At 33.1% G+C, this 20,837-nt stretch overlaps 1 protein-coding gene across 1 annotated transcript in view; it reads right to left on the bottom strand.

Annotated features, from left to right (window-relative positions):
* Positions 1-20,209: 20,209 nt before the first annotated feature.
* The window catches only part of LOC119632563 (thioredoxin domain-containing protein 9-like), a 29,903-nt gene continuing 29,275 nt past the window's right edge, over positions 20,210-20,837 (bottom strand). The window contains exon 2 of the mRNA XM_038025522.1: positions 20,210-20,832. Coding sequence (XP_037881450.1) covers positions 20,210-20,832 — 623 coding nt within the window. The remainder of the gene's footprint in view (positions 20,833-20,837) is intronic.

Here is a 20,837-nt window from a genome sequence, read left to right as displayed (position 1 = left end):
TGTTAGTAGCAAAGATCAGAATAAGTTAAGTGAACATATGAGTTTTTTTTTTGCATCCCAAAGATTAATACTTTTTATGGTAGTTAGTATGTTAATGATATTTTTTCTTTCACATGACCAATTGGTAAGACTGTCACAAAGATTGTGGGGAGGGATAGATAGGGATAGGGAGTCGCCTGCATCTTGGGCAAGTTTTGTGCATTGACCGAGAGAATATTCACTATAGCTATGAAATTCACATCCTTTGCAACTGAAGTATGCTGCTACCTAAGCCAGGAATGGCTGGCTTAATGACTTGGCTCTGTCATAACTCATCTCGATATCTTCCTAGGTAAGTCGATCAAGAAATAAGAAAACAATTGAAAATTGAAATTGTACATAGAGCAGTATTTACATTTTGAATATGCACAACATTAAATAATGTCAGCTGGCATCTGACGTTTCCACTTCCAAGCTTAACACATTTCCGACAATGACGTTCTTTAAAAGATTTTGTCATTCGAGAGTGATTTGTACTGATTATGGTGACTTAAAAATTGTGTCTCAGCTAAAAAAAAAAGAAAAAAAAAAAAAAAACCCATTAAATAACAAAAAATTTTGTACATTCACGTCTTTGCTAAAAATTTATCATGCTTAGCAAAGCACACGATATAAAAATTAGCAAACATTTTGGTTAATTATTTACGCAAACACTAAGTGGACGTAGTAAACAAGTAACGCTTAGCCGTTAAAATTTTATATTTTCTTTAGTATATAGGCGCATGCAATATACCTGTGAAACTTTAATGGACATTATAAACGGAAGAACAAATTTATTAAACCCCGTTTTTCGTTTTGAAATGTCGTTAAAATCATTAAAACTGTGACATATAACACCGCTTTGAAATATTATTTTTTAATTTGACAGTTGAGAAATTTTAACCGATTGATTATTGACACTTAACGATTACGTACACATACGTAGTGCGCTGTCATTGGCACACAAATTTAAGACAACACTGTAATATACTAAGCAAACCATGAACACATAGGCACGCATATATGTACATATATACATGACAACAACTACATAGTCATCATTTAATAGTAGACGGACTATACAATATCAATATCAAGACAGTTATCGAAGCGTCAATCAACACTTTGGTATAGTAAATAAAAAAAAAAACGTAATAATAATAATAATAATAAAAAAATTTAAAAAAAAAAACCAACGAAAAAAATGATCAGAGGCTAAACGGAAAAAAACTTATAAGCACACACACACACACACACACAAACGTTTTGTAAATACATTGCAGCTTACACGGGCATATATTTAAAGTAGTTTCGCATAGGTTAACTTAGTAAGGTAAGGTTTTATGAATAGATGGCTTAAATGCAACAACAACAACAGCAACAACAGCAAATAAAACGCATTTAGTATAAATTCATATATGTATTCATGTATACATAGACGTACGTACACATATGAATTCATTCATTATATAAAAAAGAAATCTAATAAATAAGTAAAAAAATCTCAAAAATTCCAGATTATTGCTGTTGGCTGCTGTTGCTGTTACGGTAATAAAAACCAAACAATTTTTCGGCAGCATTTTATGCTATCAGTGTATATTCAGTGTTTAGTATATTTTGCTTTGTTATGCTTATGCTGTTTTTTCTTGCTGTTGCTTTATGTTGCTGACTAAGTGAAAATATCTTTAAAATTGACATTTTGACAAATACCGACACTTTAAACGTACGTCTGGTAAGTACTGGCATATATCCAATAATATATACATGCATGTATATGTATGCATATAAACACAATGAAGGATATCTTTCATCTATTCGCAATAGTTTATGTTTATTAGATCAAAGGAATTGCTCAGATTGATTCTATATATGTATACAGTGTATACGGTGAGTGTATACATAAATGTTGAGTTTTTTTGTTTTCATATAAGGAAGAATACGAAAAGAAAAAATAGCGTAGTATTAAAAATTAACATTTGGCAGGATATCGTTATTGCTTAATAACGTCATTTAAACTTTTTTTTTTTTTTTTGTAGTTTTTCTTGTGTGGGAAAGCGGGAACTTACTCAATCCTTAGATGTAATCTATTAAATGATCCCACTTATTTTTGATGAGGTTCATGCCTCAGGATTAGGGAAGATGGTAAAGCACTTTGGGGCAGTTATATAAGCGGCCTTCTTGAATTAAGCGGCACTTATGCCTGAGATCGTTTTCTTGGTAGAACTTGATTACTTCCAAAATACGAAGTTTAGAATAAATTTCTTATTTACAATGCCATCTATAAATACTAAGTTTCTGACATTATTGACCCAGTGCATACCGACCTATAACATGACCAGCACGTATAAGCAGGTAGTAGGAAGATAACACTAGAATTTTCGCCCAAAAGAAAAACGCCCAACTCTTAGTGGAACGACATTTTATCAGTATATATAATGAGAAAAACGAATTTCGAAAGTCGTTTTCTCTCAATTACTTAACCTTCGTTTTTCAATCGATCAGGAAATGCTTGCACTTACGTGAAATTGCCACTTCTTATCTCCAATTATGCGATAAAAATTAGCTTTTAGTAGTAGTTCTCACGTTGAACATATATACGAAAAGAAAATTGTATAAAAGCAATTTCGTGCTGATTGCAGCCTAAGTGCCTTATAAACGCAGCTACTTGGAAAATTATTGTCAACTAGTAATGTGTAAATTGTAATTACAGTACTAATCATATTTCGTTGCACATAGTTAGATATACATGCATACACGTGCACGGTTATTAGAAAATCAAGTTGAAATGAAATATTTTCGATAAGAATTTGACTGTAGTCAAAGCTATGGCTACAATAGCAGAATTCAAAACCCGACTCATATACAAACAACTGTCTAACAATTATCTAAACGATAGGTAAAACGAACTGTTATGGCTGGCTTCAGTTGATAGCGAATTATAAATCATAAATCTATCATTAAATGCCACAAATATTGAAAAGACAATAGAAGCGGTGAGCAAACAGTTGTACACATTAGGCTTAACAAAGAATACCTGCAATGAATATTTTTCTATCCAATAGACTTTACGAGAAGTGTCCTTCAAAACTGTCCTGACAAATTTTCGAAAATGGAATAATCGGCCTTGACGTTGCCGTCCTCGTTTATCTTTTAACGGTTGCCGGATCATAAAAATTTTTCAATTTCTCTTCATATCCTCGACATTTTAACAGTACAATAACAATTGCGAAGCGTTTTAAAAATATTTTGCAAAAAGGTATCAAACAATTCCTGTTAGATGTAAAAGAGTATTAGATCGTTTGCTTAAACCTAATATAATTTTCATTTATCATAAATGAATTGAAAACGAGAAACAATAAGAAATACGACTTATAATGAAAACATAAAATCGAAAATTACATAAATCATAACTTCTAGTTAATACTATAAAGTACGTCACGAACCAAATGTTTTATATTATAGAGGAGAAGGCAAAAAAAAAAAAAATAAAAAAAAAATTAACAAGAAAAAAACAAAAACAACCATTTACGTGTACTTCTGTCAAGAATTGAAACAAAAGCGCGACAAACACGATTTTTGATTATTATTCATTTTTATTACCATTTTTATTTCCATCTAATAAAGTCGAAGGTTTCTGGGCAGCCTCAGCTAAGGCCAAAAGTAAATATTTTCGCGTATCTAATCTTTTCATTTATTAGGTTGTCGAAAAAGGCGACTCGACCTGATTTTCGGTAAACGTAAATTTGCCTAAACGTTAATTAGCTGAAAATTGTGGCACAGAAAGTAAAATTTCTCATCATCTAATCCTCAGTCATTATATTAATACAGACAAAATGTCGGACGATCGGGGCTGGTAACGGATAGACGCACGTGTCATTGTTAAGGCAGCTAGTTTGCTAGTAAGGTGGGTAGGGGGGCGAAGAAGGTAACGGTTACATTTGAGAAATACACGCGCAGAAACCCTTAGGGAGACAGAGAAGAACAGACAATGGTAACTTTCTTAACGGATGGACTGATGTTAGGACTTGGCCTATTCTACGCCCTGTCCTATTCACGGTTTCTTTCGGCCTACAATTATTTGCGCAAAAATACATTTCTAACTTAAGTTGAACGCTACTTAAAAAACTCAGGAAAGTGAAAACGAAAAGCTATAAAAAAAGTTATGTAGGAATCATTTTCAAAATTGATAGAAATATCATATTTCTAAAGTGAATTAATAGCCACTTGTTACACCAACTATTAAGAGAGAGTCTGCGTTCAAGATTTCCCACAAAGTGAATAAAGCTTTTCTATTTATTATATAACAATGGCGTCTTAAATTTGTTTATTTCTAAATGCAAATAGCAACAAGTTTGTATTTTATTCAATTTACTTATCACTAGATCGGCGGCGCCAAATGAGGAGTGAATTTGATCTGAACATTTTTTCATTCTTTCATATTGATAAAAATAGGTCATCTATTACGTATAAAAATGTTGTATAAACATTTCCAATTAATGTGTGACCCCTTAGCACGAGCAGGAGAAATCACTTTGGTCAGATTCTTGCATTTATCTATCCGCTCTTCTCTTTAAGTCACCTTTCTAAGCTCAACATAAAGAGAAAGCAGAAATTTTACTTTCTTTTCATTTTCTTCCAGTCCTCAGGATTAGGTTAAAACTGAAAATTACTTAACACGTTCCATGATTTTGACCAAATTTGCAAAAAAAAAAAAAAAAAAAAAATGTTCACAACGTTTGTAAAGAATTTAACTAACAAATCCATTAACCAGAGCTGGGTGAACGCTCAAACCGAACTCTGTTAATTCGATCAAAATCTGGTTGGATTTGGAGCCATATTTCACTCAAATCAGGATATGTGAGATAATTCTGTGATGAAGAGATAAATAAATTCCAATTCGGCTTTTCGGAACTATTTTTAATAAATCTGTAATTTGTGCGACATTTGAGACCCTCTCTTGTGTGACTAAATCAGACTATTCCATCTATATTCCATCTACATCGTGTGAATCCATGTGAAAATGGCATTCAAACAAGCTACACAATCTCGAATTCATTCCTTTCGGAACCATGTCTAGTAAATTTGTGAAATTTTGTATTTAAGCGTCAACTGTCTATGAGAAATAGGCCTGTAGTGGAGCGCAATAGAAATAATTCCGAAAAGAAGGATTTGAATTTATTTAGGGTTTTTGGAAGAGATTTCCATATAGAGGTATTTCATGAGGTATTCACATAAATATCTTTCATACCCTAATTTGAACGGATTAGGCTTCCAAATCCAACGATACCTTTATTCTAAGCAGTTAACAGACCTTTCTTACAATGTCATGGCCAGTTAAAATCGAATTGTATTTCCCACGCGTAATTGTCTATGCTTTTCCTAAGTTAAGGCGCTCACATTTAAAGCTGGTCGTCGTAACTAATTTACGTTCGAAAGTTGACAATTTCGGTACGAGTGTCTGTTATACCTAACAAGACAAAAAGACAAAATACATAAATAAGGAGCGAAGGGCATATATATGGTTATCACATTAGACAAAAGCTTAGAAGCTTACGTCAGTCGATTTGTTAGTTTAATGGTGATTACAATGTGATTACTTAGCTTATGTGGGACATGAAAAAGGTGGAGCCTGCACTTTATGTGATTTCTTCTGATTGGCAATTAGGAGGTTTTGTCTGTTTCAACTCTGCCGACACTAGCTTGGAAGATAAAAAGGTCGGCCTTCGGATTTCGATGACCAGGCACTTTGGCACCCCTGGAAGGAGACGAAAACTTGACTTGACTTGACTTGACTTGAATGCTGGCCGATAACTTTAATGTGGACCATTCAAAAAGCCCAAAAAGTAGATGACGACTACGCTACGGATTAATCACTTAAAAATGCTATTTTTGAAGTTTTATTCATAATATATAGTATTAAAGAACGATTGACAATTATCGACCAATCTATTATGTTCTTGCAAATGCATAATATTTGCAAATTGATTGGAAAATTTACTCACCTCTTTATTGAAATATATTGAAATATGAATATTTCGTCAACCGAGTTGTCTTTTAAAAAAAAATTTATGAAAAACAAAGTTGAGCGCAATGTCCTTAAAGATGAATACCGCATAATAAAATGTGTCAAGTTTATTACAGAAGAGAACATGCTCTTAAAAAGCAATTATATGGCGCCGGTTCATTTTAGCAAGATTTTCTCGCTAAACTTTTTTTTTTTTTTTTTTTAGCTTACAAACTATTATGAATATTGTTATAGGAAGAAAGCGCTAGATGTTACAATATATCAAGAGAAGGCAAACAAATTTTTCCAATTAACACCTTTAGACAAAAAACTATTTTAAATATTAACTAAAATGATCATAATGAAGAGTGTAATGAATAAACATTATAAACGATGTTTACTTAGCTAGCAAATAGCATGAAAGAGGCTCTCGAAAGTTGCTCATGCCAGGCTATATTGGAAACTTATTTGTGTATGCGAGAAAAAAAAAAAAGAAGAAAAAGATGAAGAAGAAGAAAAAAAAAAAACACATTGCTGGATAAGAACAAACTAAGCGATCTAACATCAAGTCAATGGGTGGCATTTCTAACACCATAAAAACTCAAGTTTTACTTTTATGCGCTAAAACAACAAATAGCATTAAACACGATAGCAAATAGACGGCGACAAAAGCGAGAACGACAAACGACAAACGACATTATAAAAAACCTGTAAAATACGACAGCAAACAAGCAGCAATTAAATTTCTTAGCACGCGATGGCACGCAGAACTGGAATAAAGAATGAAAACAAAAATAAAAAAAAAATAAAAAATAAAAACAAAAAAAAATAAAGGATAAACAAAAAAATTCTTATATATCAGCGCAAAATATTTGCCACCACTTGATCGCATAATGCTCTTAACCAATACGAACTAACTATGGCGGTGAAATCAGATGCTCTTGTCTGGTCTTTAATTCTCTAAATAAGTATCAAAAAAAAAAAAAAGGAAAAGAAAAGAAGAAAAAAACAAAAAAAAAAAAAGGAAGAAAAAGCAAGTCGCAAAGCAAAAAAAGAAAAGAAATCGTTGATAATTATGGATGTAGAAAAGAAGACAAACACAATTTAAGCCAACAATAGTTTTTTTTTTTTTTTTTTTTTGTAAAGAATGATAGGCGCCTGGCTAAGCAAATACTGTAATATCTAAATAGATACATACAAGTGCATGAGAAAAAGGCACTCATCGTGGTCACATCTAAAATATGCATACTTCACAACTTTTTATGTCATATCAATGCCAAGGGATAGGTGACCGCAGCGTTGTAACGTACGACTGGTTTATATAGTTTTTGAAAATCTTCATATAAATGCGCTCAACGTGTCGTAGCGATAATGCAAAACCTTCATCCATGACGGCAGACAACCGTCAACGACAAAGAATGAGTTTTGAGCAGCGTATGCTACAAAATTAATCGGACGCCTGCCGGACTAATATGCAACCTACTACATACACTTTTATGTACCAATTCGAAAGGCTTAGGTGTGAAAAGCTTCGCCTGTGCGTCTTCTATGCGAAATATATGGCTTTGTTAACTCATCATTTTTGATGCATGCGTCGGCAAAGCGTTCACGAATGTGACTGTGATGCTTGGCATGAATTCATGGCGAAAACTTTTACGAATCTGCTCCCTTATCTTGTCTTCTAAATGAGGCGAGCATGCATGAATGCTTATATGATGCTTGCATGAACTCAGCTTGTGCAATTCGAATTTTTCTATTCTTCATGCATGATTGTAATTCGCTTGGAAGCAATGCTTAGCTTATGTTTGAATAGGAGAAATGTCCACGCAAGCTCGGCTTACGCGGTTTATACGAATCATTGAAGTAAATACATGGGCCTATAAAAGCAATCTATGTGTTATGGTTCAACATATAGTTGGGCTAGCCTGACTCCTGATCAAAGCTGATAATATCATATAGTTTATCGCATGCTTGTATTAGATGCTTGTTTCCCGGCATTATAAATGAAAAATGATTAATCTCTGATATAATCTCTGCAGTTCACTTTCTTAAGGGTAAACCAATTAATTTATATTTTTGCTTTCAATAATGGCAGCAGACCAAGCATAACAATATAAACATTTTCACGACGACAATTAAACCAATTATGAAATACAAATGAATATTTAAGAATAGATGTGTGAACATAGTGCAACTAAAAAGGGCTCAAAAATCACTCCACATTAAGAAACGAAAATCACTAACAATGACAATAAAATGAAGTTAAGACGACCTTTGATTGAAAGTTTTTTTGCCTTACAATACTTGTGGTATAGAATATATTAAGTGTGTGCGGACGACGGTAACAGCTGGAAGGATTTGAGATAGACCCATCTTTCATTATATCGAACTAACGTTGTCTGGCCGTCTAACGTCTACTCATTAACTCTTATGTTCAACATACAGACCGTAATTGTTGAGATAATTTGCGGAAATTTGGGTACATTGATGTGTTTTTTGGCCTAAGGATGAATATCATTGAAAATAATTTCGACCAATTCCTATATACTGATAAGTCTTTATAAGAAAAAAAATTGAAATTTTTTAAATTTCGCGACTAAAACCGCTTAGCAACAGAACGGGGTAAAGTTTTAAATCCCTTGCCATAAAATCGTTCCTGCGGAAACTGAGTCTTTACATGGCCACAAGGCCAAATTTTCATCACTTCTTAATAAAAATTCGCTCATAATAATAATTTTACAATTAAAACGAAGTGGAATCAAATTTGAACCACATCGGTCTAGTATTTGGTCCTCACTCCATGTAAATTTTCTCATCAATCAATCTCTCAAGCCTTTAAAAAAAAAAACTTCATTTTGTAACATTTTACGATGAAAATTTGCCTTGAGTAAGCCAATCATAGGGAATTTGAATCACATAAACCTATGTTAACCTTTCAATATCCTGGAATATGAGGCCTTTCAAGAAAATTATGCATTGACATAAAAATAATGGATTAATTTTGGCATATTATTAAAAAAATGAATGAATTACTGTAGTAGACGAAGCGTACGGTATCTAAGTGCCGAGTGCAGAGAATTGGATCGTTATCACCATTTCTCCATCGGCCCTGCCAAAAAGTCATGTCAAGTAACAACTATTTTTTTTTAATTTTTGTCTTTGGGGTTAAACTAACGGACATAATGCATCTAACATTCAGGAGAGTCGTTAATAACTGAGGCCACCATGTGTTCAAAGGCGAGTTGGACGCACTTGAACGATATTTTATTCGGAGTATTACTGCATAAGCTTCAAAATAAAGCACAATTTGCTTTAACACATGGCGCTTTGTTGCTTTTTTCACTCTTATATAATGAACATATTTCTCAATGAAAGGCCATTTATGCAATCATACGTGAACGTTGCCCCAAACAAAAACTCTGTAGCGAATATTTATAAAACCGAAACGAGAAGGAAACTTTTCATCATCCCGCACTCCAATAACTGCGTCGAACTTGATTAATCTTCGCCGAGATATGTATATTGGCCAGATATTTCAACTTGAAAATAAAAATACACGTCGTATACGTTGATTAATACTTTCCGGAATGTTGTTGTACCTCATCCAGAGCATGCCATTCTATATATTGAATGCTGTTGCTCTCCGATAAACGTAACATAGACCTTTTACTTGTCGGTGATGTAAATACAAGATGAAGCATCAAATGTTTGGAGCAGATTTAGTGCGCTGTTTGACATTCGCCTCAGCAAAGTTTGCCATAACACTAATAATATTTTCAAAAACGGAATGGACAACGAAAACAAATTTTGCTTTTTTAACGAATAATATCGAGATGCAAATATTTAGCTCTGTCACACTGTCTACTGTTCTACTGTTTTTATTTCTCTATATTTGAGGACGAGCCAGACAGAGTATGCTTTCGATTGTTTTTCTGGTTAATTCCTTAAAGATATTTACGTTGAAAAATAATAAACCACAGCATTATCTCTATCAAATAAAAGCAGCTGCAGGTGTTATTGTGTCGTTGAAAGAAAATTTAAAATATCTAAAAAACAAAAGCAACAAAAGCAACAAAAAAAAAAAGAAAAAACTCATGCAAAAAAGCATTCGCTAACACACCACCGGTGGTCTGCCGGTATAGTGCATTTTAGTGCAAGGTATGCCAGCAAGCAACCAATAATTGTATGAGAAAAATATTGGTTTGAAAAAATTCACATTAAGGAATTACCGTTAGAAAAAAAAAACAAAAAACAAAATAAAAAAAACGCCAAAAAGAAAAGTTATTGAGGGAACGACAAGATGTAGATATCACCTAAATAGTATGTACATGTGTATGTTCACGTGAACAAGTATATTTCTTTCCAAGTTATTCGTTATTATGTAACCTACCGCCATAGACAATTGTAACAATAATTTCGTTCTACTGCGACATTAACTGCGATAACAACATTCAAAGGATTTTTTGACTTCGAAATAAAATGAAAATTTTGATAACTAAATTGAGAATTTCAAGGATAAACAACGATAGCACTTACACTTATGTAATTAACGACAGCATTTAATTTACAAGAGGCTCAACAGTCAGGTAGTTACCTCCTCTCGATCGTTAAATTAAGTAAAAAACTTAATAAATTTCGGGTGCGGTGAGTGATACAAAGAAACGCATAAATATAATGCTCGTCTTTTTCCTCCTCCTCTTCCTCCTTTACTTTTATTTTCATGTCTTATATAACTTGCGGTACAAGGGTGCACTAAGCAATTTCGAATTCATACAACCCCATAAGGATCTTCAATTATACGAATCGATTGGAAAAATACTTTCTATGAGCGATCTTAGTTTGTCTGTCTGAAATTTGGTATATAAACCGAAGAACGAAAGCCATTGAAAACGCTTTGGATTAGATCATATTTTTGATCATTTCCAAGATAAATGTGAAAATACATCGGACGATATTGGGTACTTAATGAAGCGCCATGGCCTGCCATATTGTTTTTACTTGTCCTCTGTACGCATGTGCGCACACGGTGATCATCAGAAATTAATATGCGACCATGAATGCTTTCATGGCGTTTGTATTTCAGTTTCTTCTCTATATTCTCGATATTGTCTTAAGCACTAGCATTAGGGCCAATTCTTGTAATGATAGAAGAACCTCAAAATTGAAGTATGAAACCATTCTTCTTCTGCTTTTTCTTCTTTTCCTCTTATTGAGCAAATTAACAATTGAAAAATCCCTGGGATGTGGAAATGAAACGATTCATTAGTGTTCGGTATTTTAGATAGTAAGCAGACTTTTGCTATGAAGGACGGAAAAATTAACTTCCCTACTAAGCAGAGATAATATTCTTAGGAGCAGATTCCGACAGTCTCTGCAGAGCAAAATATCATATCTGCTATGAGAGTTTTGGTGTTGTTTTATTATTTACCCTTTACCCGCCCTTTGACTGCATTAGAAAAGTAAAAAAATTATCAACAAATTTTAAGAAAATATTTGTTAAGTCTGTGCCCTTAAATGCATAAGAAACGCAGAATCGAAAAGTGCATTAAGTAAAGTGTATTTCAAAAATATGTTTAGTAAACTGCAAGGTATTCTTTTAAAACTAATCAGGATTTTGGAAACATTTTTTTATTTTCTTTATCCAGTGGTGGTGGTTTTGCACTCATCGCCAATGGGTGGGAGTATATTCACTTTATCAAAACGTTTGCAACACGTTGAAAAAAAAACGCTATTTATATACAAAGTATATTTATTATTGGTCAATACCAAATACTGAATTGATCTGCGCGTCCGTCCGCTTGTGGTAGCTATTGCTCGTGCTGTAAAAATTAAGCTAACGGCTTTAAAGTAGTCATTGACATTGGAAGTTTCTGCACACATGTTGGAATTGAACATGGCTTAAATCGGTAAAATGACACGTCCCCAATGCAACGTTAAGTGCCAAACGCAAAATAAAAATAATATTTCGCTCATCGATAATCATAAACTGCAACCATATATATAACTCAAATATTCTATTTGAGTAATGTACAGGTGACGAGTGCAAAAGGTTGGGTTATAGCCGAATATTATTTTCTTACTTCTTTTAGTTGCGTTTGCTTGGCCTTTGCAGGTATTTCATATAGTACGTTTGATGTATCTATGACATTTAGAATGACAGTACGCTTACAGTACGGATAGGAAGATGTGTCATAACAATTCTCTGCAGTGTACAATATTTATATGCCTTCTACGATAATGGATGTCCGGACTATCCGGAATTAATCTTTTATTTTTATGTCAGTTTGCTTTGGCGGCCTCGTTACGTAATGATTTCATTTCATTCATTTTGTAGTTAATCATATCGCAACTAATTAGTGAACGCAGATCCATTAATGACACACGAACCGGTTTGGCACTCAGTGAAATACGTGAATTCACAGGTTTTCATTAACGAGATTGCCTTTGTATGTTTAGGTAATCAAACGAATTGATGAATAATTGAATGAATTAATGAATGAATGAAACGAATGAAATAAGGAATCAAATAATTTCAATAACACTCTCTCAGTAAGCTGAGCTATAGCGTAAATTTCAAACTTTCTTAATACGCAAAGAGATTTACGTTGGAGTTTTACAATCAAAACTCAAGTTGCTTTCATGCCATACAATGCCAAGCAATTCGGTGAGCGTTACCTTTCATATCAATATAAAAAGCTTTCCTTAGACTTTTATTCAAAACTAATTAACTTAACATTAGTCTACCTGGCATAGAGAATTAATATCGTATCCTTCTTCTCATGATATGATAATAAATTAAAACGAATTTTCCTGATTTTTAAATGCGTTTGCACACGTCCTCCATCGCAGATATGTTACTAGTACGCACCCTTTTCGAATTAACCTAACTTTCGTCCCTTGTTGTTTACTTAATGATTATTTTTCATTCATCTACGTTTACCTACGCCCTCCAACTCGAGAGTATGCAAGTGCTTGTTGTTTCACTACTCCACTGTAGTCACAAACTTTACCTTAACATTTCGTTTAGTTTATTTTTGTATTTGTTGCTCATCAAACGCTTCTTAATTTCACTTTTAGTTATGCCTTCGAAGGAGGACAGAAAACGTTTTCTCCGTCACGTTTGGAATTGTTTTCGCTGAGCAATGAGTCAAATGCTTATCTCAAGCGATACGGCACTTATTTTGTGACCTTCACACTTTTATTTCGTGGTTATTTGTGTTTTTTGCAAAAATCGCTGCATATGAAAGTGTGCACCGCCTACCTCATCATTATCGCCAATCGAATGTAGACAAAGAAGAACGAAGAAACAATTTTTGTTTTACGTACGTCGCCTAACACAACTACAAAATTGCTTTGCAATTGAAAATTTTCTTAGATATTACTGCCAGTGTACTAGTTTGTTTCTTAAGTCTTTTATTTTTTTTCTTTCTTTTCACTTAAAAAAACCCATTTCATAGAATGTTTGGGCAAAGTCGATCGAATTGTTTTTGAGAATGCGTTATGCTGATCGTATAGAAATCTTTTTGGAATCAAGAAGAAAAACAAATACCTTCTAAATGAGATCAGAACGAATAAAAGAAAATGCACAACATTTTTTGCACGCTACAAACAGTTTTAAAACATTTAAAAACACGATTGCTTAGGGTAGTGGGCATGAAAATGTCAATAAATGCAAATAAGCTTTCAAAAAAAAAAAAAAAAAAAAAAAAAGCGAATACAATCATAAATGTTTACATCTGTTCGGTGACCATATTTGTTAAATAACAAACGAAAATATGCAAAACCATAATTTTTGCTCAAAAAAAAACAAATAGAAAAAAAAAAAAAAAATTGAAAAAAAAGAGCTTTAATACATTTGCAAATGTTGAACATGTTAAAAATAACCTTTAAGTCAAATAAGGAAAATTTTTTTTGCTTTGATAATAAATCTTTGAACATTTGTCACTAACATGCTGGCTAACGTTTTTGAATTTTATAAATTATTATTGAAATCATTTGTTTACTAAGATATAATTGAATAGTTTTTAATATATTTTATTTTATTTATTAATTAATATGCTTAGCACCGCATACGCCATTATGCATATCTTTCGATATTATTAATATCGCCGCTCTTGAAATTAATCAAAATTTATTTTACATTTGAAAAATGCTTATGAAGTATTATTATGATCAATATCTGCGCATGAACATTGAACGTTAAAGCAAAGATAAAAATACAACAAAGTGTACAATGGATTTATGTTAAAAGAATGCAAAGGAAATAACAGTTACAGTGCCATGTACACGTTTATATACATACACACGCACACACACACACACAATATGGTTAAAGAAATAAAAAGCACACGTGCATTATTTATGGCAACCTAGGCAACATGTTATGTTCTTTATATATTTTCTCTATTTAAAAATATTTATGTGTATGTGTGTATGTACATAAAATGAAATAAAATAAATCCTGGTCGTATAAAACTGACTTTGAACTTTATCCATACAAGCAATTATTCAATTTTTTTCTATATATATATATATATATTTTTTTTTTTTTATTTTCCTTTTTTACTTTACACGTATTAAATACAAATTAATTTTTATCAATCATTCTACTATGGACAACAACGTCGATGTAATGTACGTAAGGTGAAAAGTTCCGTGTTTGACTGATTTTCGATCTAAAAATCGGTCTAGAAATTGCGGACGTCATGATAAAAAAACAATAAGTAAGAAAACTAGATGCGCTTGCTATCGGATCTGTTATACCCATCACCGATATTCGTACGTTTGTAGAATATTATATCGTGCATCTGTTGTAGTTTATGAGCAACAGAAACGGAAAGCACAGATATTCTGTTGATTTTTCAAATTTGTGGGCAATGAATTCTTTTTTCCGAATCGGAGAATATGTACCACGAATACTACACAGATCGACAAACTAGCAAACGGACATGCTTTGGGGTGTCCGGATTTTGAAACAGGACCAAAATTTCAATACTTTGTGGTTTTTTTGAAAGTAGCTTCTGCGCGTTACAAGGTTTTTGAAAAAAAAAAATTTAATTTTGATACACTTGATATAATATTGGGTAGTCATGGTCAATTTCTCCCATTTTTTGTACACGTACCAAAGCAACGCCCACAGAATATACGTTGCAGATTTATCTGCTATAGTTTATGAGTAATGAGGAAAAAACAATTTTTAATTCCTTTTGAAGTTTACGTACTGGTACCGTGGGCGTGTCTTTCGACCCATTCTTACCGATTTTTAACATCAACCCGCGTGCAAGAACTTTCAATGTTCCCACCAACTTTCAAATCGACAGCTTCATTTTTGCGGTCAGGAAAATGTTTATGGACAGACGGACATGATTAAATCGATTCAAAATTTCAGATATTGTGAAGTAGCTGAAGCTAACTTCTGAGCATTGCAAACGTTTTGATAAAATGAATATACATTTTATCCTCCGCTGATCGGTATAATAAAGACAAAACACATATAATTTGTGACGAAACAAATCTATATACAGTGGTGGTGAAAGAAATATCATCCTACCGCAGGCCTAAACGCCTGAGCAAATCATCTAATTGACCTCTGGCATAACTATAGTAAATAATCTTAGTTTTGCAAAATTCATGTTGAAATATTGAAAAGATTTATTCATAGGGTAAGTATAGTAACAGTGAGAATACGTTAAATCAAATATTGCGATCAGCAAATTGCACCAAATATCATTTTTTTTTTTCCATTCTTCCAGCCTTCTTACTAGTATCGAACACATAAAGCGTTTTGCTATTATCTGAGGAAACTTATCTTCGAGATTCGCCTAATAGAGACGAGCCCTAATTATGTTTTCACAGTCGAGAGATCCAACAAAGATAATTGATGCATTTTTGAAGAAAGGAAGAATGTGTGCGACGTGAAGACTTCGACCAACGAGCCATTAATTAGCAATTGATTAGATCTATGTCGAACATAAGCCCAACATTACTTAATTTCAATTTCCCTGAAGTTGGGTAAAAAAACATATTTGATTTTTAGAAAAGCTTTACTCGTTTTTGCTATGAAAGCAAACATGGATGAGGTAGAAACTGTACCTTAAAAATAGTTCCATGAATATCAAGCGTCGCATCGAAATCTATAGAAACTTTATCCGATTTCAAAAATAGAAAAGATAGAGTTACGTTCGATTTGCATCGAAGTTTAAGGAGAAAAAATCTTGTGAGAGGGAACAATTATTTACTCTATGGAAAACTGAATTTCCGCTAAGTCCAAGTGCAAGTATTTTCCCAGTCAAATTATAAACCGATAACGAAGCTCAAACCCTATCATGAATAAGAGATGATTGCCAATAAGAACTTGCAGATTACTTAAAGCCAAGTGAAGTAATTAATCCTGAATTAAAATGCGTAGCGTCACTGCTAACAGCGTTGGAACTTGATTGGAAATAATTCCAACGACGAGGGCAGCCTACAACGAATGACTTTTCAAAGACTAAGCTCGTTATGAAAGGAGAAACGATTTGTAAGATGCCTACAGGAAGCATTTGTAGCTCATGTAAAGAGGCTGTAGTCATCGAGAAATTATACTTAGTGAGACGAATTAACAATGACTGATAGTGGATTAAAAAATGAATCTTTCCATCAATTGAACCTGATCTATAAAAAGTAGGAATAAACTTAACGCATGATTGGACTTTCCTCACGATCAATACGTTTCCTAATTCAACTTTAAAAAAGGAAGGCAAACTAGTAAGGAAGGGGGTTGAACTTTAAGTGCCGAAATCTAAAGAAATCTAAATCTCTTCTCTTCACCGAATACAGCAAATATTTCTTAACGCTAGCCCCGTGACTTTTCAATCAATGTAATTCAGTTACCTACTGATTTGTTCATAGAGCAGCTCAATGTACAAATGAGATTTTTTTTGTGCTTAATTCCTATGCTTTTTGAAAATAATTATTAAAAAAAAAAAAAACAAAAAATTGCTTTTTATTATAAAGCATTTCCTATACGAATTAAACAGTTTTGATTTGCTAAGTAAAACGGCCAAATATCTCTAGAAGCGTAAGTGTTCAAGCTTATGAATGGTTTATTTATGTATCGTTTTTTTTTTTTTTGTTTTTTTTTTTCATTGCTTTGTTTTTCGATATTTTAAAAGTGTTTTGCAACGCTACGCTAGAGTGTCTGGTGAACATGTTACACAATGCGAATACACGACTACGCGATTACAGCAGCAGAACATGAAACCCCTGCTGAGCATTTGTTGGTTTATGAACGCAATCTTAACCACTGCTTTCAATACACCTATTGGTGATGTTAATTATCTACATAGCGCGCAACTTAGCCTTTTATTTTTCATTCTAATAGAAACGAACAAACTATAACTTTTTGCTTGCATACATTTATTTACATAGTGTATTGTCCTCATACACACATGCTTTTATCTTTATATATACGTTGGATGGATATTATTCTACATAGAATTTGTTTGTTATTCCATTCAATTATTCAATGCTATTTCAATTGTTATAATTATTATGATTATTGTTTAGTTAGTACGATCTTATATTATAAAATAATTTATTTAATCGGTTTACGATTAATGAAAAGCTCCTTCGGACTATCGTACGAAAAATCACATGGAATAGCCACCTTATTCCCATAAATTATTGGGTTCGAAAACAACTTTAATACATGTCCCTTTCTTCGGCAATAGATATGAAAGCATGTTATAGAAATTTTACGATTTAACAAAAAATAGGCACAAAAAAAAAAAAAAAAAAAAAAAAAAACAAAAGCAAAGAAGAAAATATTCATAAATAACGAAGAATTTTTTACGTTCATTAAGAAATTTGCCTTACCCAACGGAGATCCCATTAAATATGTTATTATTGATTGTCGTCGAATTCCCAATCGATTACGCCACGTCCGTCGATTTGGTTGTCATTTACGGATGGCAAGTTCCCGATGATATTTGTCGAAAACTTTTTTATGAGACAACAACATAGGAACTCGACAAAAAAAAAGAATTATTGCTTATTGCTAGAAGCAGACACTAATTGCCATCGACAATTGCCGCCTTTTATGCGAACACATGATAAATTTCAAGTTCACCTCAATCAATTTACATAGTTCATTTAGCCAATTAAAACGGACTTGCTTGTCTTCCAAGAATAGAGAGCTTTACAACTCAGGCAATAATTAGAGAATTTATTCAGAGAAAGCGTTCTACTTTGGCCCACCCACTCTTCATTCTAAAGCTTCACGTGGTGCACGAACAGATTCGCATTTACGATCTGCACATAACATAGATCGGCAGACCGCTGCAAATGTTTTATATTTTACTGACTTATGTGCTTTTATTTATGCGCTTTCACCTTCACAGATTATTTAATTCTTCTTCTTTTGCAATTCAATAAGTCAACAACAGACGATTCATTCTGTTACGTAAAAAATGCTCAATGTGAACACAAAGTTCATTATTGGAACATTAATAAACTTCGGTCGGTTAGGTTTATTGTATTTATTATTATTATTATTATTATTGTAAATTTAGCCAGAGACTAAATTCTAAGACCAAAGCCTTAAAGCATTAGCATCTAAGGCTTTCGGCTTCATTAAAAACTCTACCGCACTTGAGATTTGAACCCACGACCATTGAGTTGCTCGTCGAGACTCTTGCGTACTCGGCCACTCAGACGGAAAACTTTATTGTAAATCTATGTATATGTACATATATGTTTAGCGTGTTATCACATCTGTCATCTAATTGTGATCATTTTGCGGGAAATGATCTTTGTCAAGTTTTCCAATAATCTTCTTATTTCATTTTATTTTCATAAATTTGACAGATATTGTATTAAAGGGGTGCAAAATCCCAAAAACCCTGCGATCTTAAAACTTGAAAAGACCAACAGTTGTGTTAATATACGGACACACCAAGAGAAAATGATGACGAGATTGCGAAGCTGCACATGTGTATAAGGAATCTCTCACTATGTTAATTTTACGCAAGCCGCCATTACATCTGTTCTGGTTAAACATCAGCCTACTAATAAGGCAAATAATACCCTGTGTGAAGCTACAGTGTTATATTTAAATGCGAGGATAAACAGTATAAGTGGCGACCGTGAATTGAACCGTTCCAGTACTGTGGCCAAGGAAAGGCTGAATGCTGGTCAAGTCAGTAGAAATCAGAGCACGATAACTAACATGTGATGCTCTGAAAGATGCGACATTATCCGCAGAGGTATTACCATAACTATCCACTTAAACAAAATGGAAGCGAAACGCATCAGAATTGAGAATGTATTGCAAAGATCTAATCTGTAGCGCATAAGGATAAGTTTCACCTGAGATAAACGATAGCAAAGCAGATAACAGACACTGACTAAGTTACAAAAAATTATTAAAAAGTCAAGGCAATGCCACAAAGAGAACAAATATATATGAACGCATTTGTGTTTTAAATAAAATTGAAAACATATTCCATATATATATATATATAGATATATATATATATATATTTAATAGGCACGGAAAAGTTAATTGTCGATATATCAAAAGAGACATTAGTGCAAGCTCCTGGAAAACTAATAGACGGAGAACTCGATCACTTGGACAATTTGTATGCAGATAATCTGGTAGTGATGCGTAAGCCAGGCGTTCAACATAAGAGAGAATTGAACAAAAGGAAGCAGAAATGGTTGCAAAACGGGCACGGAACGTAAGATAAAAAAGGAAAAAAAGTCCTTCTAGATGTCGCACAAACTTAATATATATCTACAACAACTAAGGATCGGGGTCATTGAATCTAGCATTAAGGTAGCATAGAAATATATATAGAAATTCTACATAGGATGCTTGAAGTCATAATTCGAATTAGTCACTATTGTGAAGCTACTGTGAATAAAAAAATAAAAAAACGCAACTAATTACCTTTTCGATGTAAACTTAAATCAAACAAAAAAAAAAAAAAGACTTGGAATGGGATTCTATATATGTTTTTTATTGTTCTTTTTTTTACGCCAAAGTACTGGAAAAGAAATAGTTTGTAAGTATAATGCAGAAAAAAACTCCAGCTCAGTATCTTTTAAGGATATTTGAAGCATTGCTAAGAAAAATGCAAAGATGTTGTGATAAGTCATTCAAAATGAATCCAAACACACATTTCAATCGCTTTGTTTCTTCTGTTAATCATCGGAATCAGTTTCAGAATCATCGGGCTCGTAACCGCCACGCATATTCATCTGAGCACGGTTTTTAACGAATTTCCTTTTCATAATGGGCGGTGTCATTAAATCGCCTTTATAATTAATGATACCAGACTGAGCGAGTCGCCATTCAACCATGCCCGTTGAAAAATTCTCGCAATTACCTAAATCGGTAAAACCGACGATGAAATCTTTAATTTTGCCATTTTTGATTACAACAATTGTTGGTATGACTTTCATGCGCAAGCGTTGTGATAAAAATGGCGACTTTTCAACATTGACTTTGCAAAATTTCGCTTCAATATGTTTTCCAGCCAATACCTTCAAATGGTTATCGATGACGCGGCAACGTGCGTTGCCGTCGCGATAGAAATGACATACAATATCTGGTGACTTTTCGGAACTTTCAAAAAATTCGTCTTCATCGGCCAGTTGACTATATGTTCCGTGCCCGTTTTGCAACCATTTCTGCTTCCTTTTCCTCAATTCTCTCTTATGTTGAACGCCTCGCTTACGCATCACTACCAGATTATCTGTATGCAAATTGTCCAAATGATTGTGTTCTCCGTCTATTAGTTTTCCAGGAGCTTGCACTAATGTCTCTTTT

The sequence above is a fragment of the Glossina fuscipes genome, unplaced genomic scaffold, assembly GCF_014805625.2.
Source record: "Glossina fuscipes isolate IAEA_lab_2018 unplaced genomic scaffold, Yale_Gfus_2 1, whole genome shotgun sequence".
In the NCBI taxonomy this organism is placed as follows: Eukaryota; Metazoa; Arthropoda; class Insecta; order Diptera; family Glossinidae; genus Glossina; species Glossina fuscipes.
Note: the sequence above shows the minus strand (reverse complement) of the source record. Positions and strands in the feature narration are given on the sequence as shown.